Raw genomic sequence first — 20,101 nt, forward strand, 5'->3', positions numbered from 1 at the left:
CCACAAACGTCCGTCGGCGCCTACTCTGGCAGCTCGGTGCTTGGAGCTGGGCATTGGGAGGTGGCTGGGACCCTGTCCCCTCGTGCAGCTTGTGGTCTGTGGTCTTATCTGGTCCTCACAGCACCCCCAAGCATGGGGTGATTGTCCCTATTTACAGTTGAATCTGAGGAGCAGAGAGGGGAGGGGCGTGGCCTGCTCAGAACCGCACAGCTGGTGAGGGTGGAGCTGAGCGCACGGGGCCAGTGGCAGGTTAGGGTGGGAGCCGGATTCCCTCAGAACCAGCCTCTCCTGTCTCAGCTGCCTCATCTCAGTGGATGATGGACATGGGCTTGAGGTGGGGAGGGTCATGGGATCCTTTGGGAATTTGAGCAACAGCCTTTGCAGATCCTTCACACAGTGGGCATGTGGTCCCGATAGTTTTGGAGGCTTGTGAGGCCCATCCAGGGCCCCTAGGTTTGGGATCCTTGGCCTCGAGGACCTCCCGGAGCTCTCAGCCCCGTGTCTGTGGCTCGTGGTTGCCCTGACGGCATCAGTGGTGGTTTTCCACGTTGTAAACAGTGTGTGCAGCTCCTTTATCAGCTCTTCACACACTTCCCCTTGTCGTGAGACGGTCCTAGAATCTCCGTCTCTCTCATCTGTCATGGTCGTCTCTTCTCACACACCACTCGGCTTACATCAGTCTGCGCTTTAATATGTGCTCCCGTCCGGTGGCTCGAGTTCTGTGACTCGTGCCCTGGGGTCGGGGCCTGGCAGAGCCGGCTTTGAAGTCAGGCAGATTGGACTAAATCCTGGCTCCACCGCTGGTTCCCTCCCTTCCTCCCCTCCAGTCCTTGCCTTCTCACATTCATGTCACTTTTACTCTGTGCTCCCATAAGAAATTACTAAAGGGGCCAGCCCGGTGGCAGCGGTTAAGTTCACACGTTCTGCTCCAGCGGCCTGGGGTTTGCCAGTTTGGATCCTGCGTGCAGACATGGCACCGCTTGGCACGCCATGCTGTGGTAGGCGTCCCACGTATAAAGTAGGGGAAGATGGGTGCGGGTGTTAGCTCAGGGCCAGTCTTCCTCAGCAAAAAGAGGAGGATTGGCGGCGGATGTTAGCTCAGGGCTAATCTTCCTCCAAAAAAAAAAAAAAAGAAATGATCAGAAACTTAGTGGCTTTAAACAGTAGACATTCTTGTCTCCCTGTTCTGGAGGCAGAAGTCCAGCATCAAGGCGTCAGCAGGGCTGGCTCTTCTGGGGCCTCTGAGGGAGGCTGCTTCCTGCCTCTCCGGTTCCGGGTCCTGGTCCTGGTGGCTAGCAGACTCCCTGGCACCCCTGGCTTCCAGCTGCATCTGCTAGTCTCTGCCTCTGTCTTCACCAGCGTTGTCTCTGTGTGTTTCCCTCTTAGAAGGACACCAGTCATTGGATTCAGGGCCCATCCTAATCCAGGGTGATCTCATCTCGAGACCCTTGGTAGCATCTGCAAAGCCCCCCTTCTCCAAGTAGGGTCACTTTCACAGATCTTGGGTGGACATTCCATGCGGAGGCTGCTGTTCAAGCCTCCACAGCGGGGCACTGTGCTCAGTGCTCCCTGTGGATTATCTCATCGAATCCTCACAACGTTCCGTCGTCCCCACTGCTCAGAGGAGGACTGAGGCTCATGCCTGGTGAGGAGGGGACTCAGCCTCGCGACCTCAGGCCCCAGCACGTGACCGCTGTGCACCTGTCGAGTCAGACGGCCTCGAGTGGGTGTCCTCCTCCGCTTTCCTCATCTGTAGAGTGGGGACGGTCATGTAGGGCTGTCGTGAGGCGGCATGGGATCACATGCAGAATGGCAGGCAGCCCCCACCCTTTTTCCCTTGCCGTCGTCCCCTCTCTGTACCCAAAACTAGAAGCCAGAGCAGGCTGGGTTCGGCTGGCCCCGGTGTCTGACTTGCAGCTTTTCTTGCCAGCAGGATGGACCCCAGCGCCCCTTCTCCGAGCCCCTCTGGCCCACATCCTCCGCCACCACTGCAGCCCCAGTCCCGCTCGCGGCTCAACGCCACTGCCTCGGTGGAGCAGGAGAAGAGCGGGACGTCCCGAGTTCCCGGACCCCAAGTTGGACCTGGACCAGATGTGGGAGACACAGCTGCCCCAGCCAGGCCCCAGGCCCCGCGTGCCAGGAGCCGAGAGAGAGTGGACGGAACGGGTAAGGGGACGGGGCCTTGGAAGCAGGACTGTCCTCACTCAGCCCAGGCTGGCCTGTTCGGTGGAAACAGAACGAGCACCCGAGTCCCAGTGCGTGGTCAAGCACCCGCGAGAGGTTCTTCCTGTGGGGGTGTCCCTGTGGGTCAGGGCCCACCCACTCCACCCAGGGCCTCTGGTTCTTACTGCACAGCGGGCTTGGCTCCTAAGTTCACAAACTTGGAATGCGGCAGACGTCACGGTTCCTTAATTTGTTTATAATCAGATGGCTACGGCTCTGACCTGCTCATGCTCTGGGCTGGCAGGCGGTTCTGCACCAGGCACTGTGGAGGGGAAGGAAGGCCTCCCCTCCCCCAGCTCTGGTCCCACAGTTCTCAGGGAAGCCCATATTGTCCCTGTCCACTGTGGCCACTCCTCAGGGGCCATTTGGTCAGGCAGCTCTGCTTAGTCTGGGGGCCGTACGTGGCCACTCCTCTCAAGGGCTGGCTGCCGCCCTGTAATGCACCTGGGCCCAAGCCCAGGCCCCTGTGGCCCTCTGGACCACTGTGCTCCATCTCTAGGCTGGGCTGCTAAGGGCTGCCGCCCCAGTCCACTCTTGGGCCTCCTCAGGTTTCCACTCCCCTAGGCCTTCCCAGGAGGCACCCCAAGGGGCAGACGTGAGATGGTGCGAAGACCTGGGTGGGACAGGACAGCTGGTTGTGGGGCTGGCCACCTCGCTGATGTGGGAGGAGGGGCACTAGGGTTTGGTCCATCGTATGTCCAGCTGCTGCTCGCTGAGCGTGGCCCTTTGCCGGTCCCGAGTGGCTATTGATGGCACAGGTGATTCAGACCTGCCCCCTGCCCCAGGGAGTCCACAGTCTGGGGAGCACAGGGAATAATGGGGCCTGGGGAGCACAGAGGTGGCCCTGCACTCGGGGCTGGGGAGGTAGGAGGCCAGCTTTCTAGGAAGAGATGATGCCTGAGTGAGAGCTAGCCTGCGGGGAGAGGGCACAGCTTGGGCAAGAGCCAGAGGGAAGAAATGGCCTCGCCTGGGGTGGGGTTGGGGACCTCAGACCTCCTAAGTGAGGAGGAACGGGAGGGGTCAGGGGTGATAATGCTCGTTCTCTGGCCTGTGATTGAGATACACCAGGAATGAGCTGAGGGCAGGATCGGTGACCAGGCCTTCCACCATCCCTGTTTGAGAGGTTCCTCCATGCTTGGGGGCTGTTGTGGGCAGAAATGCTCTTGCCTCACTGTGAGTTTCATGGGTGCTCACAAGGGAGGAGCCCGGGCCTCTGGCTGGGATGTTTGGGGAAGACATAGCTGGTGTTGGCATCACTCTTTCTAATAGTTTACCCAGTGCTTTCCAGTACGTCCTCCATCTCATCCTCACAGCAGCCAGCCCAGCGAACTGGGGACCGTTCACTCTGATGACAGATGGGGTCATAAGAACAGAGCCTGCTCCGGCTCTGCTGTCCTGCTCGGAACACCAGGTCTGAAGGCGTGGTGGGTGGTGAAAGCCCATTGCTTCTCTTCATGGGTTACTGCCCACCCCTCCCTTCAGCTGGGCCCATTCCACGTGCTCCGGATCTGCGCCCACGTTTCCCACCCCTCCTTAGCTGCATGGGAACCGCTGCCCAAAAGTTGCCGTCGACTCCCCCACCTGTTGAAATCCTGCCAGCTTCAGGTGCTGCTGCCTCTTAAGCTCTCTGACCTGACCCACAGCAAGAAGTATGCGTGCCACCCTGAGCTGGCACGCACGCATAGGTGGGCATGCGCGCACACACCCACACACTCAGTGGGAATGGAAGTTTCCCAAACAATCCCAATCCTTACTGTGTGTGTTGCAGTCTGATAGTCTCCGTTCTGTTCCTTTTATTTAAAAACAAATGCAGCTCGTGGGCTGCTAAGTTGATTTTATGACCTACTGGGTCGAAATCTGCAGTTTGACAAACACTCCCTGTGGTTTGGTGCCAGCTCCTCTTCTCGGTGAGTGTGTCCCGCCCCCCGAGCCGGGACTCCTGGAGCACGTGTCTGTGCGCACAAACTGTTTCTTTGTTGAATGTCAGGGCCCTGAGGTGGTCCAGGAAGGCCAGAGACCAGCCGAAGTGTGACTCGGCTCGGCTGGTGGCCTTGAGCTGTGTGCCTTGAGGGAGTCGGGAGGCCTCACCGAGGGTTTCTGTGTCTGTGAAGTGGGCGCGATCATACCGACCACATGGAGGTGGCGTGGGGATCACGCCGGTGCTGGGACCTTGTGCCTTGAGCGAACATTCGCTAGGCCCCGTGCGTGTGAAAGCGAGCTGGGGTCGGGATGCAGCGCTGAGTCCAGACTCCCTTGTCCTGTACGAGCCAGCCTGGTAGCACACAGAGATGATCTGCATCTTGAGCTGCAAACTTGACGTGCTTTGTGAATGTCACCAAGACTCCCAGGCCTGCTTCACTCCCTGAGTCCCCTTCAGAGCTCCTCCTGGGGAGTCCCCCTGCATGCCGGGGCACCCGTCAAGTTTTATGACTCCGCTGAATTCCTCTCTGGTGACTGGTCGTGGTGTCAGCTCGGGGCTGTGTGTGTGTGCATCAGATTTCTTCTCTCCCCCGAGGGAGGCTGCTTGTGCTACAAACTGTACGTGTGTGTGTGCGCGCCTGTGTGTGCGTGCGTCTGTGCACAAACATGCCTGCATGCGTGCCTGTGCGGGAGGGGTGCCTTCTCGGTCTCCCCCAGCACCGCGGGGCAAGCGCTGTGACAGCTCTCCTGTTCACAGGCTGAGTTGGGGATGGGGCTTCATTGCCCCTGGTGGACTTTGGGTTCAGGAAGTTCCAGCCCCCACTGCCCCTGGTCACGCCTCATCTCCCCTTCCTCCGGCTCACCCAGCCTTCGTCATTTGTTTTTCCCTTAGAGAGGCCAGCTGCCGAAGGTGAGTACCCCGGCTCACAACACCCCCCACACAGAGGCCCCACACCCGCGATGGGCACCTGTGGGTATACCTGCTGTGTGCCATGTCCTCAGGGTCTCTGTGGCCCCTTACAGCTGCCCGTGAGGGAAGCTCTGTTGTTATCCCTAGTGAGAGATGAAGAAACTGAGGCACTACTTGCCCAAGTGACCAGGCGCCGAGTGACAGGTGCACGGGCGCCCTGAGTCTGCTGTCTCACGCCGGCCCCGCAGGGCTGCACGCCCTCCGAGCGCAGGTGAAACAGCCCGAGGCTCCCTGTGTGGTTCACGCTGGACCAGCACCCAACTTACCCCAGAAATGCCCCGTCCTCTGGCTCTTCTGATCTTCGTGTCTCCTTCAGAGATCGCTGTGTTCTCTGCTTTGTTTCCAAGGCCTCTGGGCAGGCCAGGGCCTGACCCCAGAACCCCGGCCCGGCCACACATGCCTCACAGCCCAGGGCACAGAAGCCAGGGCTGGGAGTGTGCTTGGTTTCAATCTGGGTGATGCAAAATGGCCTCGGAGGATGGAGGATGGAGTCAAGACTGGTTCAGATAAGAAGAGTCAGGAAACAGATGTGGTCTCTGTGGCTCCTGCCCCCAAGGGAGGGGAGGGGAGTGCACAGCGCGCATAGGACAGCTTGGCCACCTGGGGTCCCGGCCCCCCTGCATCTGGGCTGTGTTGCCTCCCTTTTCCCAGCTGGTCTGCAATCGTCGCTGGTCACTGATGTGGACACAGCGGGCCCTGCCAACCCTGCACAGCTCAGAGAGCGTCTGCCCAGGGAGTGGCTTTTCAGGTCAGGTTTAATTAATTAGCTCACCTGCCCGTCTAGCAAAGGTGTAATGAGCACCACCAGTGACCGTGGTGACCGCAGATGGAGCGCCCGTGTGTGCCCAGTGCCTTTAGGTCAGTCTCTCCAGGGAGCCCTGTGCACCAGCAAATCAGGGGTGCTGGGATTTGACCCCAGGCTTGTCAGCTGGCCCCCGGAATCCTCTGTGGTCCAAGGGTGGAGGCTGAGGCCTGCCCCCCAGGAGCCCCGGGTGAGGGAGAGACAGAACTGCACGAGTAACTGTGTCCTGAGCAGGGGCCCGCGGAGCACGAGCCAGCCTCTGCTGACCTCGGTGGGTCACAGCGGATCTCCAGCCAAAGGACTGTGGCGTCTCTGAGGCCTCCCAGCTGTCAGTGCCGGGCTGGTGCTCACTTGGGCAGCTGCAGGGCCATGGACAGGGATGGTAGCTGGAACCTTTGGGTGGGAGTGCAGCCTGCAGGAAGTGTTCATGCCAGTGCTGACTGAGGGTGTGCCCAGCCAGATGCAGGAGGCAGTGGGCAAGACAGGCAGGACCCCCCCCCAGGAGGGGAGACGCAGGGGTTGGCTTGCTGCCCTCAGCCCCTGGCGCTCAGACTGGTGCAGCCCATGCTCAGTTAATGTCTCCTGGGGAGGAGCGACTGAGTCTGCAATGCCTGCTCGGGGTCTGTCGGAAGGGTGGACCCCCAACCTGGACTCCTTGCCTCAGCTCAGCCAGCCCCTGGGAGAGACGGGGTTGCAAGGATTGTTCCCCCTGTTTGTTCACGAGAACCAGAGTCAGCGTCACAAAGGCTGATGGGACACCCCATTAGTACAAGGTGAGCACAGCTCCCCATATGTGGGACACCCTGTTAGTACAAGGTGACCCCAGCTTCCCATGTGTGAGATACCCTGTTAGTACAAGGCGACCCCTGCTCCCCATGTGTGGGATACCCTATTAGTACAAGATGACCACAGCTCCCCCTGTGTGGGACACCCTGTTAGTACAAGGTGACCCCTGCTCCCCATGTGTGGGACACCCCATTAGTACAAGGTGACCACAGCTCCCCCTGTGTGGGGCAACCCCTTGTGCAAGACGACCCCAGCTCCCTGTGTGTGGGGCACCCCCTTGTGCAAGGCGACCCCAGCTCCCACTGCTCTGGCCACAGCGCTGATGAGGACACGTGATGTGCCCTGGTTCCTTTTCACCTTGCCCCTCACTGCAGCCCCTGTGGTGGGTGTCATGAGGGGACCAGGGACTCTGGGAGGCGAAGACCTGTCCAGGGATGGGGAGTAAAGGAAGTGAGAGGCGGAAACCACGTCAGAGACAGTGACTCTTTCTCGTTGCATCGTGGGTATGTACTCCATGTGTCAGGTTGCACTCTTAAGTGCTTTTGGCGTGTATTCAGCAGTTTAAAAAGTGCACTTCAGCGTGTCTAGATGGCAGCCGTCGTGTGAAAGTGGAGGCCAGCTCCTTTCTTGTTATTCTCGCCACCTCTTGGAGAGCATCGTGTCTGGCGGAGCTGGCGGAAGCCGTAGGGGCTGTTGGGAAGGGGCACCCAAGGCTCCCCAGCCCGCAGCCCTGGGTGGTCCTGACGCGCTCAATGAGTGGGGGCAATAGCTGCTCGCCACGCTTTTCCAGTTCTGCAGAGTACTTGCTCAAGCCCAGGGGTCGAACTTGGCAGTTAGTCGCCAGGCCAGGCATGGGCTGTGCTCAGGCCCTGCGCTAGGATGTGGGAGGCAGGCGAGAGCTTGCCGTCCTTCCCTCATTGGCACCAGGTATTCATCCCTCTGTCCGCCCAGCGTTTCCCAAGCTCCGCTGTCCCACGCGGTGCCACAAGCCAGGGGATGGAGATGGGTCAGCCCCACTGGACACGGATTGTCCCCATAAGGCTGGTGGGATTTGTGGGAGATGCTTTCCCAGGTTCCAGCAAGGAAACGTGATGGGCTGTGCCGGCGAGAGGGGACGGCGTCCTGGAGGTGCTCCTCCCCAAGAGCTCGTGAGAATGTGAGGGTCGTTTACCTGTTCAGTGTGGCTTCCATAAATCCTTCAAATGCATGGGCTCCACGGGAGGGAAAGAATTTAAAAGATGGGAGGCATGGTCCTCCATGGAGTCTGGCGGAGGCTGTGAGACCTGCCCAGGGCACGCACCTCTGGTTATTGCTCCTTCGAGTTCCGCAGGAAGACTTTCAAAAACAGTCAAACTCTGGACCCTTTCAGTGGCAGGTGACACAGAAACACAATGTAAGTTGTCACCAGAAGAAAAACGGGTGGAGGGGGCTTCATCAGTCTCCTGCATCTGTAGAGTTAGACTATGCTGGCTTTACTCACGGCCGCATCCAGCGGCTTGGATGACGTGATCAGGAATCTCCCCCACTCTGCTTTCCCGCGTGCCCTCACTCTAGGTGGGCTGCCCTGCAGGGCTCCACACTGACGTCCTTTGGCCGAGATCCGGCAGGAGGAGGGAGCCTCTTTCCCAGCAATTCAGCACCAACGCCGCCGGCCCGCCTGGGGTCTGTGTCCATGCCTGATCCGGGTGCCGGAGTTAGGGAGATGGAGCCACCCTGCAGCAGCGGTGAGGGGCAGTGCCACCAGACCTGAGGACTGAGCGTAGGGGAGAGTGGTCCCCAAAAGGGACATCAAGGAACCGTTAGCAGGAGGAGCCAGGACTGGCGTGTGTTTTGTGGTCCTTTGAGTCCCCTCTTACCAGCCTCGGCCGTCTTCCCTGTTGAGTGGTGAGGTGGTGGGATCTTGCCTTTGCCCTGTGTGGAGGCTCCCACTTAAATGGGAAAGCCAGGACGCCCTGATTGTTCTGCAGCCGGGGCCCAACATGTGAGTGGTTGTAGAAATATTTCTACCAGTGCCAAATGGAAGCCGGAATAATGAAGGTGTTGCGTATGTTTCAAGAGCTTCTGTGTATTGGGGAGACTTCTTAAAATGTCAGGCTATGAATAACTTCTGCGAAAATTAATCATGGACTAGAATAATGTTTTTAGCCAACAGATGTATGCTTGAATCTTCTATATTCTGATTTAAAAAAAAAAGGATGGGGACTTGTGAATTCACTTCGTCAGGAAAAGAGTTTTGAACTCATGAGAGATGCCCAGTGTTCTGCTGTGAAGTGCAGTGTCAGTGAGCAGCAAAGGCCCTGGGGTCAGCTGAGCAATGGGAAGTAGGGAAAGAAAGACACTCACATTGTGGGAATGCCCACTCTGGACCAGGCACTTAATACAAAGTATCTTATTCTTCATAAACCATCCTACTGGATGGATGTTAACGACTGGTTTGAGAATGACCCTGGCCAGGTCACGCGGCTCTTTGATGCTCAGGCGGATTGAGACACAGGTCAGATTTCTCTACGTGCACACCCTCCTTCCCTGCAAGCCGGCAGGACAGGCCCTGGCTTGGAGCCTGCAGGCTTTGCATTCTCCTGTTCTCTTGAGTCTGAGCCCTTGGCCAGAAAGTACATTCCAGGGGCTGGAGGGGGTGTGACAGCATCCAGAAGGAGAACTGACCTTGACGACTCAGGAAGCACTGAGGTCCAGGACCACTGGGGAAGGGGCAGATGTCCTGAGTGCTGAAGCCGTTGCCAGGTCAGGTCCTGAGGGCCTGAATGAGGAAGCCCAGGCCGAACTCCACAGCGAGAGGTGTCAGTGTGTTGGCGAGCGTCCAAGGGCACAGGGCCTCTGCCTGACCTTCGAGGTCTCCTAAGTAGTCCTCCCTTCGAGCCGTCCCCGGCTGCCTGTGCCCCCTCCAGACTGGAGGTGAGCCCTTGGCCTTTGAACCTCGAAGGCTGTGTCGCCTTAGGCCACTGCCCCTGCTGCCTCCTCCTGGAGTCTGTGTCCCGCAGACTCGGGTGCTCTGAATGCAGGGCCAGTGGCGTTGGTTGCTGCAGAGTCTCTGAGCCTGGCGGAGCTGGTTCTGGGAAAGGCCTGGGTGAACAGACAGGGCAGGCTGGTCGTCGGGCAGTGTTACTGGCACTGTTCTTGCTTCCCCGAATTCTGCCTTCTGTTTCCAGAAGTATCTAGAGGGTGAGAGTCTCCTAATCTCTAGTAAGCACCTACTGCGTGGTTGGCTCGTGCTCCAGCCACATCCCAGGTATCTCGCGAGGTGTCTTGCTACCTGCCAGGGTGGTGTAGCGATGGATGGAGGCAAGGTGTGGAGTTGGGCGTAGGCCCCCAAAGATTGCTTGTGCAAATCAAAGAAAGGGGCTGGTAAAAAGTGACTTTTCCAAACGTTTTTGTTGCTATTGCCCATTGACGGTGAGGCAGTAAAATTGGTGGAGTTATATGATGCTTTTGTAACTTGGGGTGACTTTTTAGAAAGTAAGATAGAGAGGGAGCCATATGGTGTTTAAACCCCTGGGCCTGGTAATTTAGCTGAAGAACGTATGCTAGAATAACCCCTACAGGAAAAAACGTGTGCGCAGAGTGGTTGGGCGCTGTCTTATAAAATTAGAGAGTATTGGAGTAACCCAGAGGCCCAGCCCCTGAGCGCGTCCCCTTGCTGGGATGGCTGAGCCATTGGAATGGTGGATTTCACCACAGAGCAGCGTGGGAGGTCGGCTGTGCCTCATTATTAAATATATAAACGGATCTTCCTCAACTTACGATGCAGTTATGTCCTGATAAACCCATCGTAAGTTGAAACTATCATAATTTGAAAATGCGTGTAATACACCTGACCTACGGAACATCCTGGCTGAGCCTCTCCCACCTTCAGCGTGCTCAGGACACTGACGTTAGCCTACAGTTGGGCAAAATCGTCTCACATGAGCCTATTTCAGAAGAAAGTGTTGACTAGCTCATGTAACTAATTGAATCCTGTCCCGAAAGTGACAAACAGAATGTTGTCTGGGGACAGGAGGGTTGTCACTGTATCTGTTGTTTATCCTCATGGTCGCCGGGCTGACCGGGGCTGCGGCTCCCTGCCCAGCATCATGAGCCAGTATTGTACCGCATCGGGCTAGCCCGGGAAAAGATCAAAATCCAAAGTGCGGTTTCTACTGAATGCATGTCACTTTCACAGCGTCGTAATGTTGAAAAATCCTAAGTCGGACCATCGTAAGTTGGGGACCATCTGTGTATCAAAATGTCTGTTCACTGATTATGACCTCCTGAAAACATGCATGCAGATGACACAATCATGGAAAACATGAATCTGGTCTGTTTACTGGGGTGCTGGGCTTGGGTGCATGTTCTTTATATAGATCAGCGGCTTTCAAACTTGAGCCCGCAGATCTTTCCAGAGCCCCGGCACAGCAGGCCTGAGCTCAGCCGGCCCGGCTGCAGCAAGCCAAGGGGTGGAGGTGGGACTCGGGTCTGTGCCCCATCCCTTGTGCACCTCGCACCCAGAGGCTGAGCTGCTGCTGCAAACCACCCCCTGGTGGTTCTGCTGTCTGCTCCGAGGCTGTTTGCGTCCTTGGAAGGCAGCTTTCTGGCATATTCTCTCCATGTCTGCGCTCACGCTCCTCACCTGGATTTTAATGTGAGACGCTGCTCCAGGTCTGGAGCCATTCCCACTGTGCCCCCCGCTCCTCTGACAAGCGACAAGGGCCAGCTTCATGACATTGTCTGTTTTTTCCATGTTAAAGGGCCCATGAGGGGGGACATGGAAACCCCTTTTGAAGAAGTCCTGGAGAAGGCCAAGGCCGGGGACCCGAAGGCGCAGACGGAGGTGAGGACCACGGTCTGGGGTGGGAGGCCACAGCCCTGAGCATGGCGGGCCTGGCACGGAGCTCCAGCCCTGGAGAAGCTGGTGCCATGCCGCCAGGGCGCGGGGTGGAATGACTGCGCCCGTCATGCACCTGAACTGAACCCCACTCGATGTGTTCCCGTGTTCACCTCATCGTTTGTCCTCCTGCCACCATTTGGGGAGCACGTGTTCCTCTCCTGTGTCCTGCTCACTCCTGGTGTTGGGTGCCATCTCCTCCAGGACGCCGTCCATCCTTCCCGTGTGCCCTTGGTGTCCCCACGCCTTCTCACGTCTCCTGTAGCAGGGCTGCCTCACCCTCCTCACTGTCCCGGGAGGAGCAAGAACTCTGAGGGCCCGACTGGCCCAGGCCAGTGCAGACGCCCAGCGGGACCCCCTTCTCGCCACCCTTCTCCTTGGCCTGGGTGGCGGGCAGGGGGCGGGGGTGGTGGCTTGGCTGCACGGTGCCGGCAGGAGCCCTGTCCTCCGCGGGGAGGCCGCAGCAGGCGCGGCTTGAGCGTCTGGCTGGCCCACAGGTGGGGAGACACTACCTGCAGCTGGCCGGTGATGCGGACGAGGAGGTCAACAACAGCACGGCCGTGGACTGGCTGATCCTCGCCGCCAAGCAGGGCCGGCGCGAGGCCGTCAAGCTGCTTCGCCGGTGCCTGGCAGACAGGAAAGGTGGGTGTGCGGGAGGCTTCGTGCAGCCGCCCGAGGGGTCTGTGCTGCCCCCTCCCCTAACAGCTGCAGCGCTGACGACAGTGACACCGCTGGGAAAGAAGTGTCATTTCTCTGCTGCCTGCGGCTTTGTCATTGAGACATTGTCTCTGGAGCATAACACGGGATATGATTGAGCAAAGCCGCTTTCGTTCTCTTTGCTCGTGTTGGTGTCTATAAGTCGATCCCTTCTGGGTTCTAATCTAAATTGAGGAGCGGATCCTGGAGCCAGTGGAGGACAAGCTTCTCTGTGGTAAAGTTGGAGAAGGTGACGGTGGTCTTAGGCAGGATGGAACTTTCTGGACTGTCTTTCCATCCTGTCTGGGTGAAATGGCTGGGTGACCATAGGCCTGTGAAACCTGCTCAGATGACTCGCTGCGAGAAGCGCTGGGTACTGGGGGGCAGGGAGCATAGCCTGGCCACATGTCACTTATTACGTTGTCCTGCCCAAGGGACGTGGCTCATCCGGGTGTCGTGGAGGAGTGTGCTGCTTGAAAGTTCCACCCCTCAGAGAAAGGTGAAAGTGTATATCATAAAGGGAGTTTTTAAATGACTTTTTTTTTCTGGGTAGAAGTGTTTTATGCTTATCATAGAAAACTTGGAATATATAGAAAACGTAAAGATACAAATTACCCATAACCTTGAAACCCAGAGAGAGGCAGTTCGTAGTTTGATGTATTTCCTCCTGGTTTTGAATCACAATGTTTTTAAGAGTTACATTATTATGAGAGTCTGCTTTCTTTGGAAATTGGACTGATGCCTTTGGAAACAGAATGGTGGTGTTCTCTTAGCCAGAATTTCTCACCAGCCCCCCCTCCCCTCTCCGGAGCAGGCAGAATGGCCTCGTGCTGGCCGGAGTGAGGCAGTGCGGCCCACTTGTTGTCGGGGCCGGTGGTTCCCAGAGGCCGTGAGGAGGGCAAGTCAGGACCGAGGACTGGAGGCCGTGGAAGGGAAGGGGGCTGGGCCGGGCCCCACGTGCCCCACACCCCCACGTTCTCACAACGAGTGCTTCCTGATCATAAAGGAAACGTGTGCTCAGGTGGAAAATTTGTAAAATGTTTAAAAGGAGGAAAATAGCCAGCCCTCCATCCCGTCTTCCTCTGGGAGGGGCGCACTGATCTTTCTGGCGGTTGGCAGTGGAGGGAGAACGGCAGCCACTGACCGGCCTGTGAAACCTGCGCCCCTCTCTCTGGGCGTCTTCGTCTTCCTTGGGAAGGGCCGTCTGTGCGGGAGCATGGCTCTCCTAGGCAAGCCCTGTGGACGGGGTGCCCGCGGTGGCACCCAGGCGGGTAACTATGCAGAGAGACTGACCCAGGTTCGAGACTGGCTCTGTCTCTCTCTGACTCTCTGGCCTTGGGCAAGCTATGACACCCCTGTGTGCCTCAGTTTCTCCATCTGTAAAATGAGGACAGCAGCCCCCACTCGGGAGGGTCCTTGTGAGGATGAAGTAGGAGAAGGGAGCAAGCCAGGAGGATAGGAGGGCTTGCACGGTGCCCACCCACAGTGGTCACCGGTGAGTGTCTGCCAAAAGGCCAGGCCGAGCCTCTGACCTACAGAGCGGACACCAGCTGGGACTTTGGCCAGATGTCCTTTTTGGTCAAATGTTGGTTTCTACCGGGGTGACCCAGGGCCTCTGGCGTGAGTCCCTTCCCAAGCCCCTCAGGTAGAGCTGGCCTGGGCTCCGAGCATCACGGACTCTCCCAGGTGGGCGTGACAAAGCCTCTAACACCTCCCATCCCTCAGGCATCACGTCGGAGAACGAGCAGGAGGTGAAGCAGCTCTCCTCCGAGACAGACCTGGAGCGGGCTGTGCGCAAGGCGGCCCTGGTCATGTACTGGAAGCTCAACCCCAAGAAGAAGAAGCAGGTGGCTGTGTCAGAGCTGCTAGAGAACGTGGATCAGGTCAACGAGCACGGTACGCGAACCTTCCCGTGGGGCCGACCGTCCTGTGGGGACCTCATGGGCTTTTCTGTTGCCATTCTCGGGGCTTCCCTCTGGGAGCCCTGTGGGGACTCTGGAAGCCTAACTGGGGTCCCCAGGGACCTTCTTGTGGGGATCCCATGGGTCTCTATAAGGTGGAAGGTCTTTCCTTGGGGGATCTGGGCATCCCCCTGTTGTTGGGGTCCCCTTCCTAAGCCCCACCCTCAGCTCCGGGTTCAGTCCGTGGGCTGGGCGCCCAGCAGCCCTTCTGCTTTGGTTTCACCTTCACTTGCTCTACCTCTTGGGATTCCCTCCCCCTCCTGCTGAGACTTTGTTGTTTTAAGGGTGTCTCACTGCTCCTGAGGGGACGGAGAGTCGGGGGGTGGTGACAGATGCAGGCAGGACCTTGGTCCCCAAGGCTCCAGGGGCACCAGCCTGCTGTGGCTCCTGGGCCTCCCCCAGCCTCCTTCTAACCTGGCTTTCCCTAACAGCACAGGCAGCGAGCCGGAAGGACAAACTGGGCAGAAGGGCAGGCATCCCCGCCTGGGTGGCCTCTCCATCTCTGGGGGCCCACCTGACTCTTTCTCCCCATTACTGTGAGGAGCAGCTGCCTCCAGCTATTCAGTGATGAATTTTTGCCCGGGGCTCCCCCCACCGTCTCCTGCCTTCAAGGGCAGATCAGGGCTGGGGGACCACCTGCCAACGCATCAGAGACAGACACTTCTGTCCCTTCTCCTGGGGTCTTGGGGGCAGGACTCCTGTCTGACTTAACCCCTGGGACTCTCCTGCTCTCCTGGCTGGGGTAGGAGGCCGGGTGCTGGGGACAAGCAGAGGCGGCCATGCAGCCTGGGGCTTGGGTGGCAGCACCCTCCACCAAGAGGCATACTTGATGTGACAGGAATGGGGCACCCTGTGTAGAGCCCCAGAGACCCCTCAGTGCTACAGCCCGGCCTCTCCTGCTGCACCCCCCACTGAGCCAGTTCCAGCCCACTCAGGCTGCCGTGGCCCTCGGCTGCTGGTGACCTGCCCCTGCAAGGGCACGCCTTGGTGCCTGGCCTGCGGGAGGAGCTCGGCGAATGCTTGCTGGAGTGGGGGCGCAGTGGATGGGCGTGTTGATAGGAAGGCACAGCCTTTCTCTCCTGGTGCAGGGTTCGTTCACTGAACAGGCGCGTGTGGAGCCCCTTCCAGCACCAGGCCTGGGGCTACAGGGGCAAGCCTGGCCTTGGCCCTGGGATGCTCAGTCTGTTCCAGGGGAAAATCACACCAAGGGACAATGCCAGTAAAGGTGTCTGGAGACAGGTTATGCTGAGCAGAGAGCACTCTGTGTCCAGTACTCTGATTGCCTCCACAGAGGGGCAGACTCTGCCCAGTGGGGTGGGAGTGCCCCTGGGGCAGTGGGTCACCCTAGGGGGTGGAGGCTGAGAGTTGGCTGCCCAGGCCAGTGGCCTTGCACTGGCCACCAAGGGCTGCGTGGAGGCCCCAGGCCCTGCAGTCCCTAGAGGTCAGGGATGCCCTAGGAGTGCACGGGCCGGTTGTGGGCGGGCCGCGGGGCATGGGGGACAGGCAGCCTGCCTTGATTCTCGGTCTGCTCTGTCCCCTGCAGATGGAGGGGCACAGCCAGGCCCCGTCCCCAAGTCACTGCAGAAGCAGAGGCGGGTGCTGGAGCGCTTGGTCAGCAGCGAATGTGAGTACGGCAGTCAGTCCTGCGCCTGTGACACTTTTGACTGTGCTGTCCCTTCTACCACCCCGGGCACCACGTCTGCTCCTTCCTGCGGAGTCCAGGCCCAGCCCCTGGGCTCTCGGAGATGAGCTGGATTTTCAGTCCAGGCCGTTTGGAGCTGTCAGTTTGTGTCGATGTTCTGGGCACTGGGATCTGGACCCTGCCCACTGGGAGCGCACTGGAGGGAAGGCAGACACAGGGCAGAGAGGGCTGCAGGACGGAGGAATGTGGGTGTGTGTGCGCACTGGGGGTCCTGAGCGAGTCAGCAAGGGGAGGAGGGCGAGGCTGAGGGACGGTGCACGGGGCGGAGGGCCCGCATGAGCGACGGCCCGGAGGGGACCCTGCCTGCCGGAGCGCGAGGCTGGACCCCAGTGTGGGCTGAGGGAAGGTTGGGAGTGGAGAGCAGAGCGTGCGGCGGGAGGGCGTGGAGGCGTGGGGGCCCGCGGAGCTGGGGTCCCTTTGAGACATCCAGTTAGGAGAGGCCTTCGGGTCCGCTGCGTGCAGCTGCCTGGCGTGTGGGGGCACTCTTGGTCTTAGTGTCCCGGCCGCATCCTGGAGGAGACACGCGGGTGGGAGGACGTGGGGACTGCTCAGCACTAGCACGAGGCGCGGTCTTTCCCCCAGCTCTGCCACCACTCTTCATGTGACCTCCCGCAGCTCTGGTTTTCCTCCCTGGGTCTCAGTTTCCCCTTCTGCACAGTGATGGTCAGATTAGAGGGCTGAAGGACCCCGCCAGTCCTAAGAGCTTCTGTGGCAGTGGGGGCATCATGCAGAGGGGGCACATGTCCCTCTCCCACTGGGCTGGGACGGATTTGTCAGGAAGTGTGATTGGCTCTCTGGTGACAAATGGAATTGTGATTCCGAGTGGCCCTCCCGAAGCCGTGGGCAGAAAGGGCTGCACGGCTGCGTTCTTGCTCCATTTGGGGAGGCAACCAGCGCATCTCACTGAGATGGAGAGGAACCTGTGACTAATAGAAACCCGAGGACCAGCAGCTTTTGAACAGTTTTGAGCCCAGAGGGGCCGGGTGTCTGAGTGTGTTTGGGGTGAAGTCCCCTGAGCAGCAGTGGACGAGGTCGCCAGTCCCTCCTGAAATAGGGTGCAGGCGGGAGTTCAGATCAGTGTCATGCCCAGGCCTGCTCCTCCTGGGGGGTTTTAGGATTAACCACGGCAGAACTTTCCTGTGGACCTCGTACCTGCCAGAAGGCCATTGGGCCAGATGGGAAAATCCCCTGCCCTGGGCTCTGACAGGCCGGGGCCCAGGCCTCTGTGGCGTGTTGGAAAGTCCTGTCCACTGGGCAGCCCGGCCCTCTGCCTGCCGGCTCAGCCCTCCCTTCCGGTGAAGTCTCCCGGCCCCTCGCCCCTCACCCCCGAGGATATCGTCCCACTATTTGCCCTCCCCTCAGCGTCTCCTGTCTCCACAGGAACATTTTCAGCTGTCTGCAAATGTGTGCTTATTTCTCCCCTCAGAAAAAAGGATGAAACCCTCTCTGGACCCCACGTTCCCATCAGCCGTCCCAGTTTCTCTGCTCCCCTGTCCAGCGAAACTCCTAGAAAGGGGCATCTAGTCACCACCCTGAGCTCTCTCCCCTTATCATCCCACCGAAATGGCTCTCGTCCAGGTCATTATGACCCTGCTGCCGGGTCAGCTCCCCATCCTCATCCTGCAGCAGCGTGGACGGAGGGCCCCCCTTCCTCCTCCATCTCTCCCTCTGTCCACCCGCCAGGCCTGCCCTGCTGCTCTGGCCGCTCCTTCTGAGTGTCCTTACACAGTTGTCGTGTTGTGTCGCACAACCCTCTGGACGTGGGAGCCACCCCCAACTCCCACTGTGTCCGTACTCACTGCCTCAGTGGTCGATCTCATGGTGTCAGATGTCATCCATGACCCCCAAACGTGCAGCCCCCACCAGGCCACTCAGCCCTGTGCGTTGAGCCTCCACGCCACATCTTCTCCCCTGGTCGTCTCATGGTCGGCTCAGACCTCATGTGGCCACCCCACCACTGCCGCCAGCACAGCCCTACCAGGCCACCCCCTCTCTCATGGCCACCACATCCTCCATGCCCTCCTTGACTGCCCTCTTTCTTGCACACCCACACCTGCTGTTGGGAGAGCCCATCAGCTCTCCGTGTTGCCCCCTCCACGGCCGTCATCCGGATCTGGTCCCACCACCTGCTCCTGGGGGTCCCGCCGTGCTCCTGATGGTCGCCTCTCCTCTCTGTCCCTGGTGTAGTCCGTCCTTCCTGCTCGCCTGCTCGCAGGTCTCCGTGGCTCTCCCTTGCCCTTAGAGTGAATCCAGAGGCCGTGGCCTGACAGTCTGTGCTACACCCTTGTCCCACAGTTTCTTCTCGGCAGCAGCTGCGGGCCCCTTTCATCCGGGTCAGGTCACAGCCTCCCATCGCAGCTCTCCTGAGTGCCCTCTCTCGGGCAGAAGCTGGCATCCTTCCAGCACCCCCAGCTCCCGTTTCCTCCTCGTCCCGCCCAGGATTACTGAGCGCCCCCTTTTCTGCCCTGCCCTCTCCCGGCTCAGTGCGTTCAGACACTGCTTGTCTCTGTCGTTATTGCTGGTGTTTGCTGTCTTCCCTGATCAGCTCATTCTTGGGCCTCCATCACCCAGAACGCAGCCCCCACAGGAGGCCTCAGAAATGCCCGTGAACAGCGACATGGCAAGGCCAGCCTGCATCCAGTAGCCTGTTCATGGTCATGGTGGCTCATGTTAGTGCTGTCCCTGCTTTGCTGCCGCCCGGAGGGGAGCTGCCAATGTGGATACAGCCCCTGGCCAGCGGCCAGCGTGGTTCAGCATGACTGCCCCACTAGATGGGGAGCCCAGATCGGGCACACACGGGCTGTTTGTGCACCACCCCAAGCATTTCCTGGTGCCTGGGGAAGTGCCCGCAGCATGCTGGGCCCTCACTGGATGCGCGGTGAGCGGAGGGGACAGCAGGTGTCTGGGCTGCAGGGCAGCTGCCCGGTGCTGTGAGAAGCCACGGCTGAGGGAGAGGTGGTGTCCAGGGCCGGTCGTGAAGGTGGCTGAAGGGCTGGCATCTGAGCTGGGCTGGAAGAGACCGGGAGCAGGGACACTTCCAGCAGGACCAGCCTGTCCCAAGGCAAGGAGGGGGATGGAGGCCGGCACACAGCAGCCCCAGCACCTGGGTCCTTGCCTGTCCGTCCAGGACAGAGAGGGGCTTGCTGCCCGCTCACCCAGCCCTCCAGGCTGGCCCGAGCCGCTGGCCCTGCCTCGCCCACCCACGCGGGGTGACCGTGTGCTTGCAGTGGGGGTGGACGCAGAGCCTTCTTTTGTGCTTTAGCCAAGAACTCCATCGCTCTGGATGACTTCGTGGAGATCACCAAGAAGTACGCCAAGGGCATCATCCCCACCACCCTGTTCCTGCAGGACGACGACGACGACGAGCTGGCAGGGAAGAGCCCCGAGGACCTGCCGCTGCGCCTGAAGGTGAGCAGGGCCGTGCCCCACAGCCCTCCTGACCCCGCGCCCCTGACGCTTCCCAGGAAGCTGTCGTGGGAGGTCGTTGCCCTGCATGGGGTCTCTGGGACTGCATCTTGTCTCTGGGAGGCCCATCCTGCAGGGACGCCCCCGTAACCGCAGCGGGGCATGTCCCCGTGGAGGGAGGCCTCTTGCACTCGGGCTCTGAAGCCAAGGGTGCAGTCGGGCTGTGTGCTTGGGAGACAGATGGGCAGGCCCTCCTGTGCCTCTGTCTGTGGGGCACCATGTGGAGAGCAGGGTGCCGCGCACTGGGTCCCCCTCTCATTTAACCGTGGTTCTTTTGAAAAATCACCCGTTTAGGGCACAGAGTCGAGGTCACTTCTTGATGTGGCCTTCTCCAGAAAACGAAATGCTAGCGTTGGGGAGACAGGGTCCTGCCGTGGTGCCGTCTGTCCCATCTGTGTGGCTCGGAGCGAGGCGGCCACAGGGAGGGGAGGGTGGCATGGCGAGGAGGTGACCATGGTGTGTTCCTGCTGCTGCTGGCCGGCGAGCAGCAGCAGGTGGGAATGAGCAAGGGGCGCAGAGACAGGTGCGAAGCTGGGGTGGGCGGCTGTGCCCTGGGCAACAGCTTCTGCCCTTGGCCGTGCAGTGAGACGTGCTATGGAGACATGACGCGGCCATGCACCCTCTCACGGACCTACTCACAGTCCAGGGCACGGGGTCAGTGAGCTGTGTCCACGTCTTACTTTGCAGAGAACACCAG

The 20,101-nt window shown here is 59.5% G+C and overlaps 1 protein-coding gene across 3 annotated transcripts in view; it reads left to right on the forward strand.

The window, feature by feature from the left end:
• Positions 1 to 20,101, forward strand: part of WFS1 (wolframin ER transmembrane glycoprotein) — a 39,123-nt gene that overhangs the window by 12,854 nt on the left and 6,168 nt on the right. For 2 of the 3 annotated variants that reach the window (XM_070506266.1, XM_044767857.2), the window contains exons 2-7: positions 1,934 to 2,166; positions 11,444 to 11,526; positions 12,078 to 12,222; positions 14,002 to 14,172; positions 15,781 to 15,861; positions 19,202 to 19,347. In XM_070506266.1, the coding sequence (XP_070362367.1) occupies positions 1,935 to 2,166; positions 11,444 to 11,526; positions 12,078 to 12,222; positions 14,002 to 14,172; positions 15,781 to 15,861; positions 19,202 to 19,347 (858 nt within the window). In that variant the 5' untranslated portion in view covers position 1,934. Of the gene's footprint in view, positions 1 to 1,930; positions 2,167 to 11,443; positions 11,527 to 12,077; positions 12,223 to 14,001; positions 14,173 to 15,780; positions 15,862 to 19,201; positions 19,348 to 20,101 lie in introns of all 3 variants that reach the window. The other variant, XM_070506267.1, reaches the window with a different exon arrangement.

The sequence above is a fragment of the Equus asinus genome, chromosome 3 (genome assembly GCF_041296235.1).
Source record: "Equus asinus isolate D_3611 breed Donkey chromosome 3, EquAss-T2T_v2, whole genome shotgun sequence".
NCBI classification, from domain to species: Eukaryota; Metazoa; Chordata; class Mammalia; order Perissodactyla; family Equidae; genus Equus; species Equus asinus.